General features: G+C 38.8%; 1 protein-coding gene across 7 annotated transcripts in view; it reads left to right on the plus strand.

The window, feature by feature from the left end:
- Positions 1-453: 453 nt before the first annotated feature.
- The window catches only part of LOC121138480 (spindlin-2-like), a 30,195-nt gene continuing 12,560 nt past the window's right edge, over positions 454-18,088 (plus strand). Inside the window, exons 1-5 of one of the 7 annotated variants that reach the window (XM_040741161.1) lie at positions 454-565; positions 1,194-1,225; positions 1,582-1,613; positions 13,701-13,831; positions 15,734-15,798. In XM_040741161.1, the coding sequence (XP_040597095.1) occupies positions 13,791-13,831; positions 15,734-15,798 (106 nt within the window). In that variant the 5' untranslated portion in view covers positions 454-565; positions 1,194-1,225; positions 1,582-1,613; positions 13,701-13,790. Of the gene's footprint in view, positions 566-642; positions 729-1,193; positions 1,226-1,318; positions 1,419-1,581; positions 1,614-13,700; positions 13,832-15,733; positions 15,799-18,088 lie in introns of those variants that run through there. The other 6 variants (XM_040741162.1, XM_040741160.1, XM_040741159.1 and 3 more) reach the window with 6 other exon arrangements.

The following is an 18,088-nucleotide window of genomic DNA, read 5'->3' on the forward strand; positions in this document are numbered from 1 at the left end:
TTTCTCCTTTTTTCTATTTTGATGTTCCTAATTTGGTTGTTCCCTCTCTCTGTGTTTTTCTCCCTGTGTCTAGATTTAGAGTTTATTATGTGAGGAGGGAATCCAGATTGAGAGACCATTAGCTAGTTTCCTATCTTGAATTGATTTCCCTGTTTCACACAACTGTTTGTTTGTGTCTGCAAGATCTGGTCAGATGAGGAAGACTTGGGATGTCTGGGTAGTAAATGTGTTCATGGAAATTACAGAGAAGGGACCAGGCTACATAATAGAGGATGTGCTAAGACCAGGGGGAAAAGTAAACTGAGGGAAAAGGGACAAAATATGTCTGTCTGTGATTGCAGCTAAGTAGGTGTGGACAAATTAAAGAGCTTAACTGCTGAGAAGTCAGGGTGTGGTCAGACTAGGCTATGACAGTGGATGCATCACAAAGGCTAGAATGTTCTAAGAATGTCCTGGATTCTGAAGTCAAGGAAACTCACTGGGCTCAAGCCTAGAGGACAGTGTGGAGGTGGATAAATAGTGGTACAGAGGATCATACTTTAGGAGTGCCTGAGTATGGTTACAGGTAGGGCATTTCATGTTTGAGGCCTAGAGCTTGATTGGGTTGACAGAATTTGATAGAGCTGGGGCTGTGGGACCCATGATAGAACTTTGAAAATGACATGGGGATTCTGTGTCCATTTTATGGGGATAGAGACAGTACCAAGGAGACCCATTGGTGGTTGCAGGTAAGTCTGGTAGTGGTAGATTCCTAGAGATTGGCCTGAGTGTAGACAGTGTTGGTCAGAATACTAATGAGTAAATTATATGAACATGGCTGAAGTCTGCGGGTCTCTGTTGCACAGACAGTTAGAGTCATATTAGTAGATGGCACTGGCTATGGCATCAAGACTAGATATGGTTGCAGGAATAAACCTTGAATGTTTAAGTTAGGACATACAAAATGAAGCCTGCATGTATTTGTGGGATATATTAGAGTAGCTTACAGGCTGTAATCCGACTAGTCCAACAACGGCTGTCTACAATTGAAGTTCCAGGAATACAGGAGGTGTTCATTCTACAGGTCTGATTGTTTCAGCTGGTCTTCAGTAGGCATCTAAATCCCAAAGACGTAGGCTCTAATTCCAGTGAAGCAAGAGCAAGGGCAAGCAGGAAAAGAGCAATAATTTCTTTCTTCCTTGTCTTTTACCTAGGCAAACAAGCCCAACTCTGCCCCACAACATAGGTAAGTCTTCCCACCTAAAGTGATCTGCATTTAAGGTGGGACTTCCTACCTCAAATGATCCGGTTAACTAAAATCCCTTTGTAGGCTCTATGCCAGGGACTTTAGAGCATGGGCAAGCAGGAAAAGAACAATAATTTCTTTCTTCCATGTCTTTTACCTAGGCAGCGACACCCAATTCTACCCCACACCATAGGTAAGTCTTCCCACCTAAATTGATCTGGATTTAAGGTGGGACTTCCTACCTCAGATGATCCAGTTAACTAAAAATCCCTGTGTAGGCCCAAATGCCACTGAATCAAGATCATGGGCAAGCAAGAAAAGAGCAATAATTTCTTTCTTCCATGTCTTTTACCTAGGCAGCCACGCCCAATTCTACCCCACACCATAGGTAAGTCTTCCCACATAAAATGATCTGGATTTAAGGTGGGACTTCCTACCTCAAATGATCCAGTTAACAGGTTTGCTCAGTGACTTGGATTTTTAGGTAATATCAGATGTAGTTAGTTGATAATTAAGAATAGTAATCACAAATAGGTAAGGAGGGACATGGTTAAGGGAAACAGAAGGAACTTATGACTGGTTTGGTGGAAACCTAGGCCTTGGCTCCTTTGCCACTGGGGGTGGACATAGTAGGACTATGAGAAGGACTTGGGACAAAGGCTACATCTATTGGGTTACAGAATGGTTTGGTGGGAACACCAAAGGCACACATTTTCCTTGCTTTTCAGGAGGACATGGGAAATATTGATACCTAATGAGGTAGTGGATGAAGGCCACCTGTGCGGTATACAGGGAAGACAGGTGTTGGTGAAATCCTTGACCTTGGGTATGGTATTCTCAAGGTTGGAGCATGGGATATGGGACCCATCGTAGACCCTAGACAAGTATATTTCGAGTGAGTTGATGGATGCATACCAGAAGGGTTCTGTGGGTGATCACAGGTAGGGTGTCCTGGTTATATCTTAGAGCTTGGAAGTATCCCAGTTGAGGGTATTTAGGCTTGTCCTGGTCACTGGATGATAACAAGTGTTAGACTATGAATGAAGTTCTGTGTAGTCTGAACACCAAATGCTGCTGGGGTCATAGTGAAGGGATCAGATCACACCTGATAGGGACAGTGGATGTATCATAAAGTCTAGAGTGTTCTAAGAATGTCATGGATTCTGAAGTCAAGGAAACTCACTGGGCTCAAGCCTAGAGGACAGTGTGGAGGTGGATAAATAGTGGTATAGAGGATCATTCTTTAGGAGTGCCTGAGTATGGTTAAAGGTAGGGCATTTCAGGGTTAGGGTTAGGGTTATGGACTCCCATAGAACAGTGTGAGGTGCACTCTCACCCTGAACTCTTGGGGAAGGGTCTAGGCCCTGCCCTATATGAAATGACAGACTATGGACACCCCCATGGAGGGCCTCACCCTCCCTGGGGGAATGAGGGGATAACGGGGGGGGATGGGGGGAGGACACGGGAGGAGGGGAGGGAAAGGGAGAGGGACCTCGAACTGACTTGTGAAGCAACCTTGTTTCTTATCTAAATTTAAAATGGAAAATAAAAAAATAATAATAATAAAAAAAGGTAGGGCATTTCATGGTTGAGGCCTAGAGCTTGATTGGGCTGAAAGAATTTAATGGAGCTGGGGCTGTAGGACCTATGATAGAACATTGAAAATAACATGGGGATTCTGTGTCCATTTTATGGGGATAGAGACAGTACCAAGGAGACCCATTGGTGGTTGCAGGTAAGTCTGGTACTGGTAGAATCCTAGAGATTGATGTTTTCCTGGTAGTAGTTAACTTGGAGTTAACTTGGGTTGGAGTTTTCCTTCCAAAACTTTCTGTAGTGCTGGGTTAGTGGATACGTATTGGTTGAATCTAGTTCTGTCATGGAATCTTGTTTTCTCCATCTATAGTGATTGAGAGCTTTGCTGGGTATAGTAGTCTGGGCTGGCATCCATGGTCTCTTAGTGTTGGTAGAATATCTCTCCAGGACCTTCTGGCTTTCAGAGTTTCCATGGAGAAGTCAGGTGTAATTCTGATAAGTTTGCCTTTATATGTTACTTGGCCTTTTTCCTTAGCTGCTCTTAATATTCTTTCTTTATTCTGTATATTTGGGGTCTTGATTATTATGTGACGAAGGGAATTTTTTTGTGGTCCACTCTATTTGGGGTTCTGTAAGCTTCCTGTACCTTCATTGGCATGTCTTTCTTAAGGTTGTGAAAGTTTTCTTCTATGATTTTGTTGAATATGTTTTCTGCCCATTTGAGGTGGTTTTCTTCTCCTTCTACTATTCCTATTATTCTTAGGTTTGGTCATTTCATGGTGTCCCATATTTCCTGGATGTTTTGTGTTAAGGATTTGTTGGACTTAAGGTTTTCTTTGGTTGATGAATCTATTTCTCCTAGTGTATCTTCAACATTTGAGATTCTCTCTTCCATCTCTTCTATTCTGTTGGTAATGCTTGTATCGGTAGTACCTGACTGTTTGCCCAGCTTTTCTATTTCCTGCCTTTCTTCAGATTGTGTTTTTTATTGTCTCTATCAGTTTTCAACTCTTGCAGTGTTTGTATTGTTTCTTGCAATTTTTGGTTTATCTTTTCATCCATTTGTTGCCTTTTATGAATTTTTCGGTTTGTTCTTTCTTCCATTTCTTGCATTTTTTGGTTTGCTTTTTCTTCCATTTCTTGCATTTTTGCTTCGTTTCTTCTTCCATTTCTTTGAGAGATTTTCCTATATCCTCTTTTAGGGACTCTATCATTTTCATGAAAGTGGTTTTAAGGTCATTCTCTTCTGCTTCATTTTCATTGGAATGTTGGAGACTTGCTGGTGTGGAGTCTCTAGAATCTGGCGGTGTCATATTTGTTTTTCTGTTGCTGAGTGTGTTTTTGTATTGTCTCTTTCCCATCTCTTCTTCTAGTCGGTGCCAAAAGAGCCCCTTACTGGTCTGGTGGTTAGGGGACCAGTGTTCCCTTTTGGTGGGTGCTAGCAAGTCCAATAATCTGGTAGTTCTTCTACTCCTTGTCCTCGTTCTGGTCCCATGGGTGGAGGAGAAGAACAGGAATCTGGGGTGCTTAGCCTCCCACCTGGTTCCCTGGACCCTTTGCTGGATCCTTTGTACCTGATCCCGTGGCCAGAACAGCTGCTGCCCAGGTCTCCCTGTCTCCTCTGTTTTCCTGGTCTCGTTGGTGGGAGAGAAGTCCTGGAGTCTGGGGTGTTTGGCTTCCACCAGGATTGGAAGCTCTGTGCAGTTCCCAGGCGATCCCCAGGCACTGGAACACAGGCTCAGAAGCAGGGCCTGTTGTACCTGATCCTGCCACCAGAACTGCTGCTCCCCTGGTCTCCCTGGTTCCTCAGTAATATGGTTTTTATAAGTAGCCTTACTTTCTTGAAATAAACTGTTATGGAGAAAAAGCTTTTGTACTGAAATCCATCTTGGAAAATTAGAGCAAAACAGCGAGATATTTATTGTTGTATTTACCATAACTTAGAACCACTTAAATTAGTATTTTGTAGTTTTACCCACTCAGTGGAGAATTTCAAATTTCTCCCAAGTTGTATGATAAATAAGTTCTCATGTTACTCAGAATTAAAGACTAATGTGCAATAAACATAGAAATAGGTTTTGTTTCGCTAATTTAATAAAAGACTTACAAAATGAAAAGAATCACTTGATCTTTACACTTACACTTAATGGTCATTCCATAAACTTATAATATAGATCCTGGATTTTAGGAATAAAAGTGGCATTATAATGAATTTCCTACTGCATTATCTGTCTATCTATCTATCTATCTATCTATCTACCTACCTATCTATCTATCTATCTATCTATGTATCTGTCCATCCATCCTCTGTCTTCTATCAATCAATCTTTCATATCACCTATCATCTTTCTTCTATTATTTCCATTCTTCCTTCTTTCATCATCTAGCCTCCATTTAAACTTAGAGGCAGGCGGATCACTGTGAGTTCGAGACCAGCCTGGTCTACCAAGCGAGTTCCAGGACAGCCTCCAAAGCCACAGGGAAACCCTGTCTCGAAAAACCAAAAAAAAAACCCAAAAAAACAAAAAACGAAGGCCTTAAACTTCTTATTATCAGTATGAAAGTATTTCATTAATTCTTTAAGAATTTCATACAATATATTTTAATCATATTTACCCCTCTTCTAATTTCTTTCAGATCCATCCTCTCTTCCTTACCTACCCAACTTTGTGTCCTCTTACAATAATATTAAGTCCAGTTTGCTATTTGCAGTAGAAAAATCTGATTTGTTCTTAAAAAGTTTTGCTTTCTGTGTGTGTGTGTCTGTGTGTGTGTGTGAGTGTAGGTCATGTGCATGCATGCCTAAAGGATTTTTGGGATCTTCTGGAACTTCAGTGACAGGAAATTGTGAGCTGTTCCATGTGGGTATTAGGATCTGAACTTTTCTCCTCTAGAATCATAGTATGCACTCTTAACACTGAAGCATCTCTCCAGACTCAGAAAAATCTTATTAAGAATAACATTTTAAGTTAAATCAGCAAAACTGAAATTACAAATGTATCATTGTAGCACGAATTTTTAGGTTTATGTATATTATGTGTACTGACCTTGCCAAATGAACAGATACAAATATATACTCCCATTCTGGAGATTGCCCCTTGTTTTTGTTTCTTTTTTGTTGCTGTGACAAAAATACTCTGGCAAAGAAACTTAAAGAGAAAGGATTGATTCTATCTCACAGTTCATGCTGGGAAAGTTAGAGAGGCAGAAGCTTGAAGGAGCTGTTCCCCTTAGCATCTGTAACCAAGAATGCATAGTAGTGTTCAACTCATTTTCTGGATTTTATGCAGTCTAGCATACTGCTGACCAAGAAATGTTCTCATCAACACTGGGTGGGTCTTTCCAACACAATAAAGTAAGAATGAAGATATTCCTCTGTTTCACCTGTGCAGAAAACGAGTGTCTGCAGAGTGCTTGAATTGGGACATCAGTATCACATGCATTCCTCCCAAGGTTCAGAAAACTTTGAGAAAGAGCACAGGAAGACTGTTAAGAGCCAGAGGTTAGGAAAGGCTGGGCTGAACCAATCCCTTCTGGACATGACTAAATCACAGCACTCATGAATTCTCAGTAGGTATGATTGTGCGCACTAGACCTGCACAGCATCAGTTTGGGTAGCATTGCAGCATAGATGAAGTAGGGGTACAAGAGTCTACACCACTAGCTGAGGAGTTACTGACAGTTGGTGGATGCTAATGGAAGACAAGTTAGCTTTCATAAGGGATATGGTCCTTGTGAGGCTGATAATGCTCTAGTGGGTAGCCCCATACACATGTATATGGGCAGCACAAACAGGACTCAGCGCATTATTTAAAAAGATGAGGACATAAAATAGAAAGTGTAGAGGAAGATCTAGGAAGAGTTAGAGGAGAGGAGAGGAGTGGGATGTAAGTATGGTTGAAATACATTGTATGCAAGCATGCCAGTCTCAATGAATAAATTATTTTGAAAATACTGTATTTTAAGAAAATATACTTTAAGAAAATAGAATCTTCACAGGCATGGCCAGAGGCACATCTCACATGTGGTTCTGGATTCTGTGAATTTGACAATTAGCATTAATCATCACATGTTTTAACTCTTTTGATTCCTTATCTTTGCATAGATTTTTACTGTTATAATCTTACTTGTCAACTCTTGTTTTTTATCCTGAGCAATTGATGTTCTATCCAGGAAATCATTGCATATGCATCTTTCTTGGTATATTTCCCTCATATTTTATGCACTTTTAAGGTTTTGAATGTTAAATTTAAAATCAAATTAACTTGGAACAGAATTTGTACAAGAGGAGGCACAGGAGCCTTGATTTTTCTCCTGTACATGCAGATAACATGAGTTCCCAGCACACTGTGTTAAAAAGAATGTTCTTCCTCCAAAGGATTTTTTGCTACATTTATTGAGAATAAGTTTGCGAAAAGTGTATTAATTTCTGGGTCCTCTCTTTAGTTCCATTACATTGTTTTATTTATGTGAGTCTTTTTGCTTCTGTGTGAATTTCAACATTTCAGTTTTACCCAATTCAGTATGTATGCTGGCTTATGGATTTGTTATATAATTCCTATGTTATGTGGAGATACAATCCTGCTATATGTAATTTATTTGTGACTTTTATTTTGAAGGGATATTTAATTTAATGAAAGGATTTTCATATGCTTACTGATATGATCATGCATTTTTTTACATCTGATTCTATTTGTGAGCTGCATTATGTTTACTGAAATACTTACATTGAACCACTTATACATTCTTCAACTGAAACCAATTTGATCATGGTGAATAATGTTTTTAATGTACCTTTAGTATTTATTTAAAAGTATTTTGTTGAGTAAAAATGCATTTATGTTCCTAACAGGTACCGGAACAAGTTACTTTTTATTTGCATTTTTTTATTTTTTTCCTAAGCGTTAGTAACACAGACATATTGGCTTCATAGAATGACTTTTGCTGTGATTGCTTCTCTTCCTATTTTATAGATTCTTTTTTAGGAACATTGGTATTATTCCTTGTTTACAGGGCAGCAGGGAATCCATCCAGTCTTGTTTTTATCTTTGTTGGAAAATTTCTTACTATAGCTTCAATATCAGTACTTGTTACTGATTAATGAGTTATGCTTTTGATTCAATTTTATAGCATATGTATCAATTTGTAGATTTTACAGTATATTTACATGTAATTCAACAAAATAGACCCTAATGAGCCTCTGAATTTCAATTGTATGCGTTATTAATTTTTTGTGTATATATTTTTTTATTTTAAATAGCTTGTTTTACATGTCAATCCCAGTTCCCTATCCCTCACCTCATCCCACCCCCACCCCCCATCCTCCCACCCTATTGCCAATTCCTTCCACATAGGGGATATCTAGAATCTGTCGTTTCATTCGGGGTAGGGTCCAGGAACTCCCCTAAGAGTCCAGGCTGAGAGAGCATCCTTCTTTATGCTATGGACACAAGATGTCTGTTTGTATTCTAGGGATAAACACTGATCCACTCCTCAGGGCCCCATAGGATGCCCAGGCCTCCTCAATGACAATCACATTCGGGGTGTTCGGATCAGTCCCATGCTGGCCTCCCAGCTGTCGGTCTGAGGTCCAAGAGCTCTCCCGTGTTCAGATCAGCTGTCTCTGCTGGTTTTGCCAGCCCATTCTTTGCCAATTTGCTCATCGCTCCTCTCTCTCTGTCACTGTGATCTTTGGGTTCCGTTCAGTGTTTAACTGTTGGTGTTTGCCTCTGCTTCCATCAGTCACTAGATGAAGGCTCCCAGATGGTTACAGACATCAAGTTCATTATCAGAAATGGGCATTCGAGGTGGTCTCTCCACAATTGCTTAGCTTGCCAATTGGTGTCATCCCTTTAGATCACTAGACGTAACACTGGTGCCTGATCTGTCTTCTAACCTATTATTCCCTCTTATCCCATTCTACCCCTCCCACTCAACCTTCCTGTTCCGCCATGACCTACTCTCTCTTCCTCTTCTCCCCCTCTCTTCTTCCCAGCTCACACTCCGCCCCCACCCCATGCCTTGTTCCCCATCTGTTCAAGGATCTTGCCTCATTCCTCTTCTCTTGGGTACTATGCATATCTTTTAGGTTCTTTCCTGTTTCCCAGAATCACTGTCAGTGGAAGTGCAGACTGGCACTATCCTGATCCATGTCTAAAATCCATATATGAGTGAGTACATACCATGTTTGTCTTTTTGTGAGTGGGTTACCTCACTCAGGATGGTTTTTTCCAGTGCTATCCATTTACCTGCGAATTTCAAGATTCCATTGGTTTTTTCTGCTGAGTAATACTCCATTGTGTAAATGTACCACATTTTCTCTATCCACTCTTCAGTTGAGGGGCATCTACGTTGGTTCCAGGTTCTGGCTATTGCACATAATGCTGCTATGAACATAGTGGAGCAGATGTCCTTCTTGTATGAATTTGCCTCTTTTGAATATATGCCTAAGAGTGGAATTGCTGGGTCTTCTGGTAGATTGAGTCCCATTTTCCTGAGGAATCTCCATACTGCTTTCCAAAGTGGCTGTACGAGTTGGCAATCCCACCAGCAGTGGAGGAGTGTTCCCCTCTCTCCACATCCTCTCCAGCATAAATTTTCTTCATTGTTTTTGATTTTAGACATTCTGCCAAGAGTCAGATGGTATCTCAGAGTTGTTTTGATTTGCATTTCCCAGATGGCTAATGATGTTGAGCACTTTCTCATTTGTCTCTCAGCAATTTTAGACTCCTCTATTGAGAATTCTCTATTTAGTTCTGTAGCCCACTTTTTAATTGGATCCTTTGGTGTTTTGGAGACTTGCTTCTTGAGTTCTTTGTAAATTTTGGAGGTTAGCCCTCTGTCAGATGTGGGGTTAGTGAATATCTTTTCCCATTCTGTGGACTGCCTTTTTGTCTTGTTGACTGTGTCCTTTGCCTTACAGAAGCTTTTTAGTTTCAGGAGGTCCCATTTGTTAATTGTTGATCTATATTTCTGTCTTTTCAAATCTTGGTTCTACATATGACAGAACACATGATGTTTATCTAAACTGCCTTATTTGTTCAGCATTACAATCTTCATTTTCATACCAATTATATAACTTCACCTTGGGGCTGCTTCTGCTTTGCAATGCCCACTGTTAGTAACAGTGCATTTCTTCTTTCAGTAAATCCTGTTTTATACTTTGCAGTTTCTGTGTCTTGTTTTAATTCTTTGCTGTGAAAGCAGGTAAACTATCTGGTAAGATAGCTTTACTTATGTTCTGCAGTGCTGGTTTAATGTTCATGAACTACTTTGGTTTGTGATGATCTCAAAAGCTTATCTTAATTGATTTCACTTTCATTTTTAAAGATAGATTTGCTGAGTATAGTAACCTTTGTTGGCAGTGCATTCTCTTGGTTAGAAACAAACAAGTTTTCTGTCTTTGGGGATCACCACTGAGATATTTAATGTTATCCTGAGTTTGTTCTTGTAAGTGGATGTTATGTTACATTTGTAAGCATAATGTCTTTATTATATAGACATAACATTTCAAGTATAATGTGATGTGAAGAAGTTGTTTACTTACCATGTTTGTATGGTATCTTAAATGCTTTCTGGAAGTACATGTCTGTATCTATGCCTTACTTTGGGAAGTTTTGTGCTATAACGTAAGTGAACAGATTGTGTATGTCTTTAATTTGTATCTTAGCTCCTCCTACCCCAAGAATACTTACATTTTGTCTCTTAATCATTAATAATATTTTCCATGATGGCTTTTCATGGCTGGAGTTCAAAACAGGTTTTATCTGTGTAGCTTTGGAGTCTCTCCTGGAACTCTCTGTAGATGAGGCTGTCCTCAAACTCAAAGGGATCTGTCTGCCTCTGCCTCCCGAGTGCTGGGATTAGAGGCATGCACCACCACCTCCAGGCAAAAGTTATAAATTTTATACTCAAAATTACATAGGCATTTTAAACTTTATATGTTTGTTCCATATATTTCATTTTTCTCTCTTTTTGCAGTGTATATTACTTAATTAAATTTATCTTTAAATTATGATATTAATTTTATTACTATGTAACTCTTTTTACATTATTTATTTAACTTTATTTTATTTGCTTTGGTGTAAAGGTGTCAGGTCCCTGGGAACTGGAATAACAGTTCTGGGCTGCCATGTGGGTTTAGCAGAGCACTACATGAGATGTTATAATTTGTACTTCATCTACAACGGTTTACGCAATTTATGATGAAAAGCTTAATCTGTTATACTTACATTTTTACTCATTCTAATATACTTTCTTCTTAGCAGTTTTAAGATTTATTCCATTGTATGACTTTTCTTTTTTGATAAGTTTCTTTCTTAATTAAATAATTTATTTATATTTTATGTATGAGTGCTCTGCATGTAAATCTGCATGTCACAAGAGGGCATCAGATTCTATTATATAGATGTTTATGTGCCACCATGTCATTGTTGGGAATTGAATTCAGAACCCTGGAAGAGCAGCCAGTGCTCTTAACCTCTGAGCCATCTCTCCAGCCTGGAATAAGTTTCTTTTGCCAGGTTTAAGGGAGGTGTTTTATCAGTAAATTCTCTCTCTTTGTGTGTGTGTTATTTTTTCCTTTAAAGACTGTCTTGTGTCTTCACGCCGAACATGTACTTTCATCAGATATAAATTTCATGATTGAGAATTACTTTTTGTGCTTGTAAGAATGGGTTTGTTCCCACTGAACTTCGTGGTTTCAGATGAAAAATATGATGTCATTTAAATTTGCCTTCTTTCATTGTTCAATATGCCATAAATTTCACTTATCTCAGTGATTTTTCATTTGCTGAAGACTGCAGAGGATTGATTGTCATGTATTCTAATATAAAGCACATTTGATTTTTACAGTTTATGGTGTACTATCACTTTGAATTTGTAATTATGCCCACCACATATTGATGCTATTTTTAGTCATTTTTTATTTCCTTAGATTCCCACATGTCTCTACTTTGGGAATTTGAGTTGAAAAAGACAGAGCGTTCATTGTTATTATTCTTATGGTCCATAAGGTTTCTTGGTTTATTTTTGTTTTAAGTATGTATGCCCTCTATTTTCATATTGAGTGATTTATATTGATACTGATTTCACTTCAATCCTTTATTTGTCTATCTGATAATCTTTTGTTATTTTCTCCCATTTTAAAGTTCCCTTTAATCATTTTCCTTATTTTATATATTGTTTGAGGTTTTATAGTCTTTCCTTTCTTTCAATAGTGCTTGCAATTCATTATTGAAACATTTTTATGATTACTGTGGAAAATATCAAATAATTCTAATATGTGTAATCTTATTTTTCAATATCTGTATCTTTGGTTATTCAAGTTGTAATTAATTTTCATTTCTATCCTGAGTATTTTGTGTATTATGGTATGATAATTTGAATTCTATTTAATCTCCTCACTTTATAGATACTAATCCTGTTTAGGTGTTTCCTGAAATTGCTAGTGTTGAACAACATTTAACTGTTCTAGTTTTTATATGTCATAGAGTTGTGAGGCAGAAAACTGAATTGTATGAAATCACTAGAGTAGAGAGCAACTAGTTCTCAGCTGGACCCTGCTGACATTATGTTGAGGGAGGAAAGAAAAACTGATTAAGTTCACCTCTTCTTGATTCCTTATTGGTGGCAAGGAATGTAAAAGATCTGCTTTCTCCATCAGCCTTCTGCACAAATCTAGCAGGGAATCATGATACTTCCCTGTTTCTTTCAGTCATAAGACAAAAAAAATTCTCCCATATCAGCCTCATTAATAGTATCCCAGGAGAGGAGTTGGAGTCCTATCTGCTTATCCTCTGAAATGGATGGAAATTACTATGCTTGCTGTGATGATTCGTGTCAATTGTCAACTTGAAAGACTCCAGAAACACCTAGCAGTTAGGTTTCTAGGCATATCTGTGGGTGTGTTTGATCGTGTTCAGATAGAAAGACCAGCCCATTCTGGGTGTTACCACTCTCTAGACAGGCAATCCTGGACTATACAAGCAGGAGCTTGTATTTATCCCTCTCCATTTTCTGATTGCGGACACAGTGTTTGCAGATGTTTAAAGCTCTCATTGAACTGTGAGCACTTTCCAAACCTCAAGTTTCTTTTATCAGAATATTGTATCACTGGAACAGGAAAGAAAATAAGATACCTGCTAAACCCTTCCAACATTACTCCACAAAAGCAAATGGTTTTTTTCTGCCTCTCCGAAGGGGAATAAATCACTTTTTTACTTGTACTCACTGAAACAGTCCTGCTGAGGAAATGAATAGAACCTGGGAAGATAGACCATTTCCTTGTGTAATCACACTGAAACTCATTTGGTGATGACTTTCTGCCAGTAATTTGTTCAGTTGTGCATCAGCTTTAAAAAATATCCTAAAAAATATTCCTAAGGATCCTACTTCCTTAGGCAAATCATCTTTATTATTTCTCTTTTCAGAAAATTATTTTCCTGCTAGGTCTATGGACCTTTAGTTGTAGTATGGATTATCTGCTAGTGATGAGGCTATGGCTTGTTGTGGACCATGATAATACTCAGAGTGAAAAACTATAGCCTATGGCCCTCAGCATGAGAGTCTTTAGGGGCAACATAGGACTCTAAGGTATTTTCAAGAAATGATTTATTCTTTTCTGAATAACGTGAAGTAAGTGATGAACATATATGAACTGGAGAAATAATAAAGATTTCCAGAAGCCAATATGATATATATATATGTATATATGTATGTATATATATAATAAAAATGATCTTTATATGGAATGATTCTGTCACTATTTTCAATAAGAAATAGTGAGAAAGTCAGTCAATGAATTAATTGTGAGAGCGTGCATTAAATTTTGTATACAAATTATGGAAAGGGATCGCTCCATTGGTAAAGTGTTTGCTTTACAAGCACAAAAAGTCATGTTTGATCACTAAAACCCATGTTTTGTTTTTTTTTAATTTAGGATCTTTGCTATATATTTGTAATCACAAAATTGATGATACGGTAATAATCAGATCAGTGGAGCATTACTGTCCACGTAGCCTAGGCTACTATGCAAGTTCAAGATAATAAGACCTCTTATATCAAGAAAAGGTAAATAAATGCATTCTGTTTGCAAGACATAAATAAATCATACTAGAACTTAGCTAGAAGCTTCCTTCATCTTGGCTAGCTTTCCTAGTGCTATTCATATTCATATCAATATTTGCATATCTAGGTGTGATATTGGAATTAAACAGGAATTAAATACCTGTAATTCCAATGTTTAAGAGACTGACACATAAGGAATGCCTGGAGTTTGAAGCCAGCTTGGGCTGAAAAGTGAGTTCTGGGCTAGCCTGGGCTACAGGATGAGGCCCTACCTTATGTAAAACACAAGAGGGTTGGGAATATAGCTCAGTGTTAGAACATTTGCCTAGTATTCATGCAGCACTAGGTTTTATTTGCAGCATTGCAGAGAGAGAGACAGAGACAGAGACAGAGACAGATCAAACCTGGGACATGTTAACCATTTACACTACTAAAGAAAGTAAGGTTAATATGATAATCTCATATGAATCAGAACCCACAAAGGGCAACTAGGGGAACAGAGACTCATATGAATATCACACTAGGTACAACAGGGTAGATAGGATTCATTTCAATATAGAAGAAATTGATTTAATTTAATAAGAACACATGAAACAAACAGAATTTAGAGACTTCTACAACCTTGTATCTTCGAAGAACTGAATTTCTTGTGAGTTTTCCATTGTTACACGTAAAAAACATAGAAATGGGCAAAATCGTAAATATTCTTACCAAATAGTATACACAGGAAAGAAGTTCATTTGCAAAGCTTATTCTTTTCTCTCTAGAACGGCATTTAAGACCTTTCACAACAAATACTTTCTACTTTTAGAAGTTTATCTCCAATGATTCTCTTTTCGACTGGTGATATTGTCTTATCCTTATTATACCAGTTCATGATGTCCAAACAGAATATGAGTTTCTAATTATGAAGAGATTTCCAAAAAGAACTTTTGTGGAGACAATGCTATTAATTGAAGGAGAATATATTTTTGTTAAAATAACAAATTCAATAGAGTATTAGGCTTTTATATTTGTGAACAAAGAATGTTATCAGTGGCCTCTTTTTAATTTGTTAGAGCAATTTTATAAATATCCTCCTTAGGAACAAAGAGATATCAATTAAAGCATTATTTTAAGGCAATATGTTGTTGATGTAATAAGCCAAATCAAACTGAATCAATAAATACAGGGCAATTCAGAGCAGAGCACTCCCAGGTGGCCCTAAGTAGGACAAGGTGAGATTTTAAGCACAAAAACCATGCTCTGGGCTGACATACTTCAGTTAACAAGAACAGTTAGAAGCAGAACTACAGAAGCCCAAAAGTAAGGTTAGCACTTTCAGAGACTTTCCCAGATGGAGTAGGTCTTTGTTTTCATTTTGGCAGATGGTACTGTCTATGTGCTGAGTTTCATGGCCTAAATGGTACTTCCATCATAGAGTCAGTTCTGTTAAGGTCTCGGAGCCTTCTAAGGATTGGGACCCTGTTACCTTCCCCACTGCTCTTAGTGAAGGAGTCAAAAGTGGACTCATCCTGCTCTAAAGAGGTGTAGTTGGTCCTAAGGAACATTAATTTCACTGAACTCATACATAATTGGCCAAATAGTTTAAGATGCAGGAGCTAGCTGCTAATCAGAATAAGAATTAAAGGCCCAGTCAGGACTGATATCCAGGAGGACCAAAAGTACAGAGATTGGTACCAATTATCTGATTTATTTCTTTTTCTCTCATTTTTTGAGATTTTTTTTACCTAACTTTGACAAGACTTCTTTATTATTCCTGATAAATTAGCAGAGAAACAATATGTCTCTCCCAAAGCCTGACATAGTTTCCTTTATCTCATGAGAAGTAAGTCTAAGGCTCTCCTCCAATTTTGTATAATCATTCCTGCAAAGAACTCTTAACTGTTGTTTTAATACCTCTAGGTCTAGATCCACCCATCTGCTTAGCCCGCAAAACATCAGAAGAGGCAAATTTAGTCAAAACATCGGTAAGTGTACAACCAAGTAGTCTCAGGGGCTCGGTAATATTGTTGTTATCCAGATGAATTAAGTGGTAAGTCAGAATAGAATAGCAGGCATCAGAATAAGGGAAAGTACCTAGGTTAAATGTTTGGTATATTAGACAAGTTTCAGTACCTTATAGGTCCCCAAACATTAATCTGGGATGTCCCCATCACAGTGAGTTGTCAGTCGATGGGCTAACAGTCTGGTTTAGTTCCTATCCTTATGTAGTACAGGGGCCCAGGTGTCTAAGCATAACCAGTAATCCTGGCTGATTTCTAACTCTATCCCCAAGGTTCCTTCCTGTGGTATGGAGTCTGATTCCCCAGGTTTTTCCTGTTTCCCAAAGGCCACAATCATTTTAAAGGAAATATTCTGGAAGCCTCAGTTATACTACCCAAGTTTTTACAATGGAAACTCCCTTGTTTCTGGAAACTAGAGAGGCCCTGCTGTACGTCATGCATAGAATTGTAAACTCTGTATTTCTAACTTAGAAGACAAATTCCCATCTTTCCTTTTCTCTAACACAGCCAGACACTTAGTGTGGACCTCAGCAAGTAAAGGTCAAGATGGAATATAAATTGCTGGTCTGTAGTCACACTAGCTAATGCTTTCCCTGTGTCTGTCTTCCTCAGTTTCCAGTAATGGCCAGAGAGCAGTGGGGGTTAGACGCTGAATCTGTATTCATACCCATGGTGTAAAACACAAGATTCAGGAGGAGATAGTAGGGCAGTGAGTGCAAGGACCCTGGACCCCATGAAACCTTCATTTCAATGGGACATAGTCCAGAGACAGTCCATTTGACATCAGCATCTATGGCTTCTGCTTTCTTGATCTGGATGTGGTGGCTCCACGGTGTGACGCCAGCTACCTTCACTGCCATAGTAGTGGAGAGAATCACCTCACAGGGCCCTTTACAGGTTGGTTCCAGCACCCCTTGGCTAATCACTTGACCCACATGATATCACTGTACTTGAACAAGGGGAAACTTGTGGTGGACACACAGATCAGCTGGGTCTCTCAGATAGTCTAATGAATATCCTGTGTGGAGAACTGGAGGATGTACAGTGACTTGAGAAAGGAATGATTAGAGAGTTCAGCCATCTGCTGGTTTCTGAGCCTGGGAAGCCGTGAGGGAGGTCTTCCAAACATAGTCTCATAGTGGGTAAATCTCTCCCTGTATGGGATACAGCAGGCTGAAGCACAGCAAAGGAAGGAACCCTAACTGTCCTTCTCTGGACTCTAATGAGAATTTTTAGACTTTTTAATGCCTTGTTTATTCGTTTTACTTGTCCAGAAGTCTGAAGTCTATATGTATACTGAAGTTCTTATTCTATGTCCAAAATTTTAGCTAGTAATTGAGAGGTTTTGGCTATGAAAGCTAGGTCACTGTTGGAACAAATTGCTAGGGAGGAGCCAAATCAGAGGACCATGGATAAGCTTACTATTTGAGAAATTCCACTCTGGATGGGAAACAATTTTACCTACCTGGAAAGTGTATCTATAAAACTAGCAAGTATTTTTATCTTCTTCCTCCAACAGACCAGAGCTTAGTGAAGTCAGTTTCCCAGACATTGCTGGGGTGTTGGTCTCTCATTCTGATCCCTTCCTGGGTACAGGCTCTTTGTTTTGGATTCATTGGAGCACAAACTGGCATCTGGCTGAGACATCCCTTACTAGGCTGTCCATACTAACATACTGTTATACCTTGGTTTGAGCCTGGTGAAAGTCAGTTCCCAGAGTCCTGGCAGTTGTTTCTGGGAGAATGATCTCTCCCTCTCATGTCCTCCATCATCCTGAGGGTTTGATCTCTCCATTCTTCTTCACCACAGCGTCTCAGGCAGCACAGGGTCATGGTATGTCACCAGAATATCAATCGGCCCCACTGGTCTTATGCATGTCATTGGGCAGCCAGGTCAGAAGCCCAACTGCAGAGGACAGCAATTTGTAGAGGAAATCAAATAACCTCTAGAAGGTTAAGATTTTTAAATATATTCTTTCCCAGCAATGAGAAGCCCTCTTTCTCCATAGATCATACCTTGTACATTCCTGAAAGCAAAAGCATACCAACTGATAATTGGTGTATATAGTGGTGGAATTTACTTTTTCCCCTTTGAGAGCCTGGGTCAGATCAATCAGTTCTGCTCACTGGGCTGAAGTACCTGGTCAAAGTCATTTCAGTTAAAGTAACTGCTGCAGCTCCCACATACCTGGTTTCATCTTTCATCTCCAGACAATCACACATGAGTGCCTGCATCATCAGGAATCAGGTTAACC

The sequence above is a fragment of the Mesocricetus auratus genome, unplaced genomic scaffold (genome assembly GCF_017639785.1).
Source record: "Mesocricetus auratus isolate SY011 unplaced genomic scaffold, BCM_Maur_2.0 contig_6584_pilon_obj, whole genome shotgun sequence".
Classification (NCBI taxonomy): Eukaryota; Metazoa; Chordata; class Mammalia; order Rodentia; family Cricetidae; genus Mesocricetus; species Mesocricetus auratus.